The sequence below is a fragment of the Armigeres subalbatus genome, chromosome 2, assembly GCF_024139115.2.
Source record: "Armigeres subalbatus isolate Guangzhou_Male chromosome 2, GZ_Asu_2, whole genome shotgun sequence".
Taxonomy (NCBI): Eukaryota; Metazoa; Arthropoda; class Insecta; order Diptera; family Culicidae; genus Armigeres; species Armigeres subalbatus.
The window spans coordinates 290203336-290215777 of record NC_085140.1 but is presented as its reverse complement, the minus strand read 5'-3'; the positions used below and the strand labels follow the sequence as shown (position 1 = coordinate 290215777).

Genomic DNA, 12442 nt, shown 5'->3' with positions numbered 1-12442 from the left:
TTAATTGTGAATGGATAATAGCCGAAATGTTACTGTAAAAGTGAAATTTGAACACTACCTGTCGAAATAAGATTTTCAATAGTTAAATGCATTAAAACAATTGTTTGCATTAGTTGTATGAAATCTTAGAGAGTTAACTGATCGATTCATACCAAAATCTCCAGAAAAACGGCTGAGTTATTGGCTCTTACTTCCTGACCTCTTTTCGTGACGGTTCCAAATTTTATATTTTAGAATGATCCCCCTATCTTACCGAAAGACGTAATTCCACGTCAAAAACTGGTTGCTATGAACAATGACATCAAAACAAATGTCTTCCGTGCTCTTATGTTGGTCTTGTTTCCACCTTCCGACGCTGCCAAGATTTTGAATGTTTTCGACTTACTCCTCTGCTTGTCCGGTTACCGTAAAGTTGAAGGGGGTGGTCGTGTTTACATCCAACGATTTGATCTTTTTGACGTTGATGGTGAGATCCGCCTTTGAGAAGCGTTCGGCCAGGTCGTTGAGCTTACTCTGCATATCTGTGCGTCGTAGAGCTATGTCATCAGCCAAATCTTTTAGATGCTCCATAGCAATAGGCTGCCAGAGCAGGTCAATCACACCCACCATGATCTCGTTGATTACGATGAGGAACAGTAGCGGAGATAGAATACATGATTGCCTCACTCCAGCGACTACCCGGATGGGGTTAGACAAAGCTTCGTTATGCAAGACTCTGCAAACCAAAGCTTCGTACTGCGCTTCGATGAGGCCGACGATTTTGTCCGGAACTCAAAAGCTTTTTCTTAGTCAATGAACACCAGGTAGAGGGACTCTTGGAATTCGTTGACTTGCTCCAGGAGTATACTCATGATCTTCCGGGCGGAATCCTGCCTGCTGCTGTTGCTGCTGCTGTCTGCTGCTGCGTATCTGTTTGAATGTGATGGACCCCGAGAACCTTGTTGGATTTCATATGCTTCGGATAGCTGCTTCAATCTCCTGCAATGATGGAGCTTTGTAGTTGACGTCGCAATCTTGGCGGCTCATGCCGAGATGTTGATGGTTGATCGGGCATTGAAACTTGAAGAAGTTGTTCGAAGTGTTCGAAACAATCCCAAGTAACACCAAGCATTTCAATATTGCACATACATCAATCACAAATCGGCATGCTAAATGCTCATTGCGTTAGATCTGTTTTAACGATGTATTGTTGCATTTATTTATCAACTGTCAGACAACGATACTCTAAACCAGCAGTACGAATCCAGCGATGCATTATTGGTGCTTTATTTCAACATGCCAAAGTAATAAACCATTATTTCGATCTTATAATTGCCCTTTTCCACTTTAAGGTGATTGTTCCGTCACCCGACGGAAGCGAGCGAAACAGCATTACATGATTCACCAACCAACGAGTGCCACGCGATCTGTTCATCTCTTTTGTTACCGTAGCTCTGACACCGTACGTCTGTTGCGCCCTGAGTTGAACCGGCAGCAGCGGTAGCGTGAAGTTCAGTTCGCATTTGACCACTACGACCACCACGTTACCAAGTTCTATCGCGTCCAAGTGGCACAGCAGCAAGCCGTTTTTAAATTGAATTGGGCAGATTAACAATAAATAGTTTTTAGTGGATTTGTCAGTTTTTTTTTGTATTTCAAAGCCCTACCGAAGAGAAGAACTTTGCCCCCAGCAATAGCTTTGCATATTGCCTCCGTAGTGAAGTGTTCCCCTGTAAACATTTCCGTACAGTCCACTGTGATTTCGACCCACCCTGCTTGGGCTCGAACATCTGGTCCATCCCGAACCGGATTGCTAGTGGCAGAGTGTGCCCCGTGTGCCGATCCAACCGGATCGAGACGCCGACCGTTGTTGTCGCCTGAGAAAAACGCTGTAAAGGGAGCATCCACAAATTACGTAACGCTCAGAGGGGGGAGGGGGGATTGAGAAAAGTGTGACAATCCATACAAAAAATTACAATGATTCATACAAAAAGTGTGACATAGGGGGGAGGGGGGGTTGAAAATGGTCAATTTTTGCGTTACGTAATTAATGGATCTTCCCAAAAGCGAAACGAAATCGAAGCCGTCGCCGTCGGCTCAGTGTGTGTGTGTGAAAACCTGACAAACGAAAACAAAACCGACGCTGCTGCTGTGAGTGCCCGAGCAAAAACTCGAAATCGAGAATCGCGTAGTCGTCGCGAGTGAACAGAACACCAGAATCTGGTGTGCATTTGAGAACAAATAAACAATTTCGTTGAGACATCCGAAAGTGTGTGGGAGTTCATGTGCAAGAAGAGCACGAAGTAAAAAGTGATTAATGCCACCTGTAACACGGTCGCAGCAAAACAAAAACGCTTCGAGCGGTGACCAACAACATCAAGAAGAGCAGCAGGAAGTAACCTCCGTTGCCAGTGAAACCAGTACGTTTCTCGGATTCGCCGAGTGGGAAGCAACGATGGATGAGATAACCAAGAAGGAGTACGAAAAAGCAGTTCGGCAGCGGGCTCAAGTTAAAATGAAGCTGGTTAGGATCAAACGTACGCTGATCGCCAACCAGTCGATTGGGTTGGCACAATTGAATGTGTTATCCAAAGGACTTTCTGCCACCTACACCGAATACAGTCAACTACACACCAAGATTGTTGGATTAGTGTCGGATGAAGCGATGGAGGATCAGGAACAAGAATATGCAGATTACGAGGATCTGCATTATGGCGTGTCTAACATTATTGAAGAGCTGACACTGGCAGCGAAAGCTGCTGATAATCAAATATCTCCATCCACTCGTGCTGCTCCTCAAGTGGTCATCCAACAACAACCGCTAAAGGCGCCTATCCCGACGTTTGACGGAAGTTATTCAGCTTGGCCAAAATTCAAGGCCATTTTCCAAGATCTGATGGCCAACTCGGGGGACAGTGATGCTATCAAACTCTATCACCTCGATAAGGCGCTCATAGGCGATGCTGCTGGTATATTGGATACCAAAGTTCTGAGCGAAGGTGATTACGATCACGCTTGGGACATTTTGACTGACCGCTATGAGAATCAACGAGTCATCGTTGAAACTCACATTCGTGGGTTACTGTCCTTGAAGAAAATGGCTTCGGAATCATATAAAGAGCTTCGAGCACTGCTCAACGAAACTACTCGCCATGTTGAGAGCCTTCGTTACCTGCAGCAAGCTATTACTGGAGTTTCGGAGCACATCATAGTTTACTTGATCATCTCAGCGTTTGAAAAGTCAACTAGGAAGGCCTGGGAAGGAACCCAAAGAAAAGGCGAGCTTCCAAAGTACCAGCAAACCATCGATTTTATGAAATCCAGGTGTCAAATTCTAGAGAATTGCGATGCAGTGTTCCATACAGTGAATAAATCGACATGCTAAATGCTAATTGCATTAGATCAGTTTTAACGATGTGAAGTTGCATTTATTTATCAACTGTCAGACAACGATACTCTAAATCAGCATTGCGAATGCAGCGATGCATTACTGATGCTTTATTTCAACATGTCAAAGTAATGAACCATTAATTCGGTCTTATAATTGCCCTTTTCCACTTTAAGTCAACTTTAAGGGCTGTGTATTTTACAAGCATATATAGCTTCATGGTTACTTGGGTAGTGCACTCAGCAACTTGAACCTTTCGCAGAAAAACGAAAAGATCCGAGCCGCCGGAGTTTATTTTAACTGCCTGCGTAAAGGGCACCGCGTCAGAGAATGCCCGTCCGATAAGTCATGTCGCAAGTGTCAACGCCGGCACCATACGCTGCTCCATGATGATGGGGCATCCAACCACGATACAAAATCCAACGTTTCCATGCCCGCGGAAGCAGTGGTAAGCCTACCACCGGTTCCGTCTGAGCCAAGCCATCCGACGTCGCAGAAGAATCCCCCCGTGGACCCGCCTGTGTCTACCACCTGCTCGTCCAACTTGGCCCAGTCGCCAAAAACTGTATTGCTGCTCACTGCAATTGTGCAGGTATTTAATACGAAGAACCAATCCTATTCATGCCGCGTCCTTCTGGACAGTGGCTCCCAGGTGAATTTCGTGACCGAAGAGTTGGCCAGCCGCCTGGGTCTGCCCAAGAAACCAGCAAACGTCCCGATTACTGGTATTAACGCCTTGCGCACCCTAGCCCGTGACAAGGTAACACTGAAGATTAGATCCCGAGTATCCAACTTCCAAGCCAGTCTTGAGTGTCTGATCACACCGAAGGTGACAGGCACGATTCCATCCTCAAAGATAAACGTCGCCCATTGGGACCTGCCCGAAGGAGTTGTTTTGGCCGATCCCGAATTCCATACACCAGATAAAGTAGATTTGTTGATCGGCGTTGAGTTGTTTTTCGACATTTTGAAACCGAGTCAGCTGAGTCTTGCGGACAACCTTCCAATATTGCGAGACACTCATTTCGGGTGGATCGTATCTGGTGTAATAATTGAACCACAAATAGTCAACGTTTCCATCCAACAATCCAATCATGCCTCCATAGAAAACATCGAAAAATCGATGCAACAGTTTTGGCAAATCGAGGAGGTGCCAGACGTCCCCAAGCTTTCAACTGAAGAACTCGAGTGTGAAGCTCACTTCCTATCTACGTACCGACGAGATGAAAGCGGCAGGTTCATTGTGAAGCTACCGTTTAAAACGAACATCGACAAATTGGGTAATTGCCGCGCTCTGGCGGTCAAAAGGTTTTTAATGTTGGAGAAGCGTCTCATCCGCAACCCAGACCTGCAGGCACAGTATGTAGAGTTCCTCCGGGAATACGAAGCTCTTGGGCACTGCAACGAAGTTTGTGAAGACAATGATCCACCAAACCAATTGGCGTACTACATGCCGCACCATGCCGTGTTACGGCCATCAAGCTCGAGCACGAAGTGTCGAGTTGTGTTCGATGCTAGTGCGAAGTCATCACCATTCGAATTATCCCTGAATGAAGTACTGCAAATTGGGCCCGTAGTACAAAACGATCTGCATTTTATAGTTTTACGCTTCCGAAAGTTCAAGATTGCCTTTTCCGGAGACGTCTCGAAAATGTACCGTCAGGTACTCCATGCGAAGCAGGATAGACGGTTTCTAAGAATCTTCTGGAGACCCCACCCGTCGCAGCCACTCCGGATCCTGGAACTATGTACCGTAACCTACGGTACAGCATCGGCCCCATCTTTGGCCACACGGTGCTTGGTACAATTGGTGGAAGAAGACGGCGATGCTTTCCCAATCGCCTCCCGAATAGTGAAGGAAGAAACATATATGGACGATGTACTGTCCGGCGCTGATTCGGTGGCAGACGCCATTGAAGCCCAGCAACAATTGAAGCAACTACTCGAGCGTGGGGGTTTCCCCATTCACAAATGGTGTTCGAATTCATCTGAATTTCTCGAACACATCCCCGAAGAAGAACGTGAGAAGACGATGCCCCTGGAAGAAAAGGAAGTGAATGAAACCATAAAGGTGCTGGGATTGCTGTGGAACCCGAGTGCTGACACGCTATCCATAGCAAAGCATTCGACTCCGATGGAAGTTGTTAACCAACGAGTAACCAAAAGGATGGTATATTCGGAGATTGCCAAGTTCTTCGACCCTCTTGGGCTAGTGTCGCTGGTTATTGTATTAGCAAAGCTTCTGGCCCAGCGATTGTGGCAGCTCAAAATCGGCTGGGACGATCCAGTGGACGAAGTGACTACACAAGAATGGATGGAACTAAAAACATCATTGTCTCATCTGCATCACATTGCCATCCCAAGATGTGTAACATTCGACGAAGTGATCTCTTACGATATACATGGCTTCTCCGATGCATCCGCCGTGGCGTACGGCGCATGTATTTATTTGCGTAGCCTGTTTGCCGATGGTTCGGCGAAGCTGCGACTCCTCACAAGCAAATCAAAGTTAGCGCCTCTGCATGACTTGTCTATTCCACGGAAGGAGTTATGCGCCGCGTTGTTGCTGACTCGACTGTTAAGAAAGGTATTGCCAGCCCTGAATATGGCATACCAAGAAGTTGTACTGTGGTGTGACAGTACAATTGTTCTGGCCTGGATAAGAAAGCCGCTCAACCAGCTACAGTTATTCGTGCGGAATCGGATCGCTGTAATCCAAGAGAACACTAGTGACTGCCGATGGGAATATGTCCGATCCCTACAAAACCCTGCTGACATCGTCTCCCGAGGCCAGCTTCCCGAAACCCTGAGAAACAACAGCTTATGGTGGAACGGCCCTGAATATCTCCAAAGAGTAGTCTACGAAATCGACACTGCCGAGCACATTCCGGATGATCAGTTACCTGAGATCAAAGGTGTTATTTCCAGCCCGGCTATAAACCGTTTCCGTTCTTTAACAATTGCAGCAACTTCCGGACAATTCAACGCATCATGGGTTATGTGCTGCGATTTGTTTCCAACTGTCGGAAACATCCGTCGCGGCGCGAGGCCAATAAATATTTGACCGTCGATGAGTTACGTCGTTCTACTGACGTTATCATACACGTGATCCAACACGTTCATTTGGCGGACGAGATCAAACGTGTGGTTTCCAACGAGCCGTGCAAGAAACTCGCCAATCTGCGTCCGGTTTACTCCAATGGCCTGTTGCGTGTAGGGGGACGTCTAGATCGCTCCTTATTACCCTTTGAAAACCGTCATCCGATCATCTTACCGGACAAGGATCCGGTGATACGCCTTTTGATTCGGCAAATGCATGTCGAGCAGCTGCACGTCGGGCAAACTGGACTCATGAATGCCATGCGACAACGATACTGGCTTTTGAACGCACGTTCTACTATTCGAATGGTTACTCGAAAGTGCGTAAAATGTTTTCGAGTCAATCCGACCAGTACCAGCCAGTTGATGGGTAACCTACCCGCTGCAAGAGTCGTACCCTCGCCTCCGTTTGCAGTTACCGGCGTGGACTATGCCGAACCGTTCCTCATTAAACAAGGGGTGCGTCGACCAGCCTTGATCAAAGCATACGCAGCCGTTTATGTGTGCATGACAACCAAGGCCGTCCACTTGGAAGCTGTATCCGACTTGAGTACCGATGCCTTTCTGGCGTCCTTGAAGCGTTTCATTGGCCGACGAGGAATGGTTCAGCAGTTGCACTCGGATAACGCAACAAATTTCCGAGGTGCACACCACGAACTGAACCAACTGTTTCAACAATTTCGCAACCAACAAACTGTACAGGACATTCAAACCTTCTGCCACAACCGTGGCATCGAATGGCGTTTTATTTCGGCAGACGCACCCGAATTCGGCGGCCTCTGGGAGGCCGCAGTTAAATCTGCGAAAACTCACCTCAAGCGCATTGTTGGTAATGTAAGGTTAACGTTCGAGGAGTTAACTACCGTTTTGATTGAAATTGAAGCTGTGCTGAACTCGCGACCCCTATTTGCCATTTCAAACGACCCTGCAGACCCGCTGGTGATCACACCGGCGCACTATCTTATAGGACGACCGCTCACAGCTGTACCCGAACCTTCTCTGGAAGACGTCGCAGTCAACCGTTTAACGCGATGGCAACATCTCCAGCTCATGCGGGAACATTTCTGGCGTGCTTGGAGTCGGGAATACCTCAACACTTTGCAACCCAGGAAGAAAAATCTTCGCACTCAACCGAACATCAAGGAGGGTATGGTTGTCCTTCTCCATGACCGGAACCAACCCCCTCTTAATTGGAAAATGGGCCGCATTACAGCGGTCTATCCCGGTGATGATGACTTGGTCCGAGCTGTCGACGTGCGTTCCGGAGGAACTACCTTTCGTCGTCCCATCAACAAGATTTCCGTTTTACCTATCGAAGACAATGCGCTTATTTCCGAATTCGCTACGACTGTTGAGTGTCCTCAACCGGGGGAGTATGTTCCGTCACCCGACGGAAGACGGAAGCGAGCGAAACAGCATTACATGATTCACCAACCAACGAGTGCCACGCGATCTGTTCATCTCTTTTGTTACCGTAGCTCTGACACCGTACGTCTGTTGCGCCCTGAGTTGAACCGGCAGCAGCGGTAGCGTGAAGTTCAGTTCGCATTTGACTTTCACTACGACCACCACGTTACCAAGTTCTATCGCGTCCAAGTGGCACAGCAGCAAGCCGTTTTTAAATTGTATTTGGCAGATTAACAATAAATAGTTTTTAGTGGATTTGTCAGTTTTTCTTGTGTTTTAAAGCCCTACCGAAGAGAAGAACTTTGCCCCCAGCAATAGCTTTGCATATTGCCTCCGTAGTGAAGTGCTCCCCTGTAAACATTTCCGTACAGTCCACTGTGATTTCGACCCACCCTGCTTGGGTTCGAACAGTGATTCTAGAATGAAGCCAGAAATCGGCCATTTTGTAAACCACGTGCATTAATTTAATTCATGATTCTAATTACACCCGATTCTTTTTTTACACGGGTGGGTTTTAGTTGATTACGACCGTTAGAGTTGATGAAATTATGAGTGAACCCCATGGAAAAATTCACAAAAAATCAAAGAAAATTCAAGTGGTATTTGAAAAGCTGTGAAAAATCAGGTTAACCGGGAAATTAAAGAATACCAACCGTGTAAAAAAAATATTGGGTGTAGTGCACACATAACCACTCTCCACGCGAAGTACAAATATAATCTATAATCAAATAAAATGTATGTGTGGTCTCTAATATGCAGTTATTGAATTTATGTGTGGGTACAAATTGCATATATTTGGGTCGCCAAATTGCAAAAATTTATATGTGCGACAAATATATTCAATATAAAGAATTTTCTCGGTGTACGTAGACTTTTATTGTTATTATTATTTTTGAAAAACAATTTATACAGCAGCTATGTGCAAAGTTCACTTGTTTGATTTTTTTTTAGGATTTTCCAGATTTTTTTTTGCAAGACTTTATCGGAGTAATCTAATGAATTTCACTGAAGTAATAGTCTGAACTACGGCTTAAAACTATATGGAAATTCCCGGAAAATTCTTCTGTGCTGAGCAGGAAATTGCCCGGAGTATTCTACAAAAACTTTCGAGAAAATTTCTAAATTTCCACTTGGATTTTATAGCAGATTCTACTACAAAAAAAATATTTTCGTCGGGAACTTGGAAGCTCCAAGTGGTTCTTTCTAATTTTCACGGGAAATTATGTCGCACTTCAACGGGGAATTCCGCGAAATGTCCGCGAGAAACCCTTCACTGGAGATTTTCTGGGAAGTCCCCGGGAATTTTTTCCTAATTTCGGAAATTCTTCGGAATTTTCGCGAGGAATTCTTTGGATATATAAGCGAAATTCTTCGAAATGTCTTCGCGAGTACTAATGCGAATTCTTTGGAATAATCGATGGAAAATCTTAGGAATTTCTAAAGAAAATGTTGACAATTTCCACGAGAAATTATTTGAATATCCCACCAAAAACTGTTTGTGTCGAAACGTTGGACAAATATAAATCTTGTTTCAATCCTTAAAGACTGCGTAGCCGTTTGAAGTTAAAATAACAATAAACAGTCCCAGAAAAATATATTAAGCTCGTTTAGTGGAATGTATTAAACCGTCTAAGACGAATTAAGTACTGTCCATTTAATTCCACCAGTTTACCATTAACTGGTGGAATTAAATGGACAGTACTTAATTCGTCTTAGACGGTTTAATAAACAGTCGATCATTCGAAAGTACTCTCGTTAAATTCTTCCTTAAATTCTTTTGGTAATTCTTCTAAAAATATCTTTGGACATTCTTCCAGTATTTTCTCTGAGTATTTCTCTAAGAATTTCTTCAAACATACGTTCTGGTATTCTTTCCGAAATTCATCCAGGAAGTTGTCCGGAAGCTTCAGGGATTTTTTCGAAAAATCCTCCAGGAATTAATTTGGAAGATCCTCCAAAAGTTCCTCCAGCAATCCTTCGGTAGTTCCTTCACGAATTCCTCCGATAGTTCTTCCAGGAATTCTTCCAAAAAGTTCCCCCGGGATTTCTGCGGAAGCTCCTCCAGGGATCCCTCCGGAAGTTCCTCCTCTGGAAGATCCTTCAAGGTTGCCTGAAGAGTACTTCAGGAATGACCCTGGAAGTATACTTCTATTACCTCCAGGATTTCTTTCGGAATTTTCTGCAGCAATACCTCAAAGAGCTTCTCCAACTACTTCCAAGAATTTCTTAAGAAGTTTCGTCTTGAATTCTAGGGGAAATTGCTTCAATAATATATCCTTCAGAAATTCATTAGGAAAATCCTTCAGGTATTCCTCCAGAAAATCTCTCGGAATTCATCCTGAAGACAGGAATTTCTTCTTAAGTTTTTCCAAGTATTCCTCCGGAAGGAAGTTTCTTCAGAACTTTCTCCAGAAATTCCTTCAGTAAATCCTTTTAATGTTCCAACAGCAATTCCTCGGGAAATTTCTTCAGGAGTCTTCCAGAAATAATAAGAAGCTCCATCCAGAAGAAAGTTATAAGAAGCTCCATCGGGAATTCATCCGGAAGTTGATCTAGATATTTATCCGGACGTTCCTTCAGAAAAATCTCTGGATGTTTCTTCAAGTATTTCACAGTAAATTTTGCATCCCAACAGGGTATTCTTTAAAAAGCAATTTGAAAGAGTTCCACGTGGAAGTTTAAAAGTTTAAAAATCCGACTCAGTACAAAATCCAGGGGAAACTCGTTTTAAAAAAATAAAGAATTAAAAAAAAATATTCTCTTGAATTCTAACAATTTGAATGTTAAAAAAATAAACATTATTCAACACGAGATTCAACATCTGTAATACAAGGAGATTATTGAATTTATACACCTATTTGATTTTGAAATTTCTCGGATAATCATAATCTTAATATTGAAGACATTTGAAGACATTTTTAAACGACTGTGAAGACATTTGAAAATATCATCTGGCATCCCTGTTCTCTAGAGCCAAATACCGTTGACGCTGCGTTTATTCCGGACATCTCAATTTTCGGCTGATGCAGATGTGGTCAATTTGCGATTTTCAGTTTGTCCATCACGAGAGACCCACGTCACTTTGTAAGGCGGCTTGGTGGTCGTATGGCTACAACTTGTGCCTCATACGCAGGAGGTCCTGGGTTCAATCCCAGGCCCGTTCCATACCTTCTACTTTGTATTTTTCCATATATTTCTCATGTTCTAACAATCGCTAGAACTAGAAATGGGCTTTCCTACTGTTTACATCCTCTATCCTAAATCAACAACCTATAACTAGTTCTAACAGGTAACTTTTAGAATTCGAAATGAGCGAAAAAGCTCGTTTCGGTATCCAATTAGAATACACCATCTTTTCCTAACTTTCACATTGGCAACCCGTTAACCAAGACGAACCTCTTCCATCGAACCTAACCCCAAGATTCCAATAAAATTCCGCATGAACTCGTAGCGAGTGAAGGGGTGTTTTCGGCTTGCAGTGGGCAAGTGATTGCATCATCAATTCCTTCCCATCCCCAATAAACCATGAGGACCAGTGCCGCTATCAACCATTGAAAAACTAGAGCTCACGGACTGTGCACATTGAGGTTAGAGAGCAAATCTCATGCTTCCATCTATTGTTTCTCTGTGCAATTGCGTTTGTTGGTTCTGGTCAATCATGGAGTATCAACTACGAAATGCACGGTCATCATGCTCATGCTCATGCTCACGAGAGACCCACGTGACTTTGAGCTCTCGTCGATGGGGAAAGAGCGATCACCATGTCGTTATTGCCATAGAATTCTGCAAACAGCTCGTCGTTTTGATTTATTCTCCCAAAACCATGGCGTCCATTGGCACGCTCATCCCTAGCAGCACACATGTTCCACATGGGCTACAGCAACTCATACGTGACCGAATTCAGTCACAATCAAGTTGATGCAACCATTTTTGTCTGACTTGTGCTGCTCGGGATAGTACGTGTTGTCGGAGCCGATCTTCGCATTGAAGTCACCCATGTAGATCTTGATTTCACCTTTCGGAACTTTATCCATGATGGCATTCATTTTACTGTAGAAAATCTCCTTGTTGTGTATCTGACATGTCGTCTCACCATTTCGTAGCGCGGTTTATTCGGTAGTTTCGGTTTATGCCATTGCGGTCGAAACTACTACACCGTGGATTATTTTAAGAATATGCACCGGTTATTTTCAGCAGATAACAAACTCGTTTGATTTTAGCATGTGCGCAGTCAAAATAAGTTGTGGTCCATGGACAGGATGAGGCAGTGCATAGGTTCATTATTTGACTTTTGAGCGGTGCCGAAATTCATTTTGAATGAACTCGATGTATGGAAGAGTGTTCATTTTTAGTAAACAGCGCACCGCTCAAACGTCATTGTGTTCATTTGATGCATTTGATGTGACTGTCAAATCGTATGGACGCTTCGCTTCGCACTTTGCGTCTATTCTGGCCGCACCTAATTATTGCTGAACCATCTCGGAACCCTTCTGACAACGGCAGCTGGGTGGCGAATGTAGTGAATATAATGGATTCAAGAAACTTAACGGTGGTTGACAGCTCACGCAA

General features: G+C 44.3%; 1 protein-coding gene across 1 annotated transcript; it reads left to right on the top strand.

Annotated features, from left to right (window-relative positions):
• Positions 1-2296: 2296 nt before the first annotated feature.
• LOC134209800 (uncharacterized) lies at positions 2297-7996 on the top strand. Its single transcript, XM_062685830.1, has 3 exons — positions 2297-3343; positions 3630-6265; positions 6334-7996. The coding sequence occupies exons 1-3, from the start codon at positions 2297-2299 to the stop codon at positions 7994-7996; spliced, it is 5346 nt and encodes a 1781-aa protein (XP_062541814.1).
• Positions 7997-12442: the final 4446 nt, after the last annotated feature.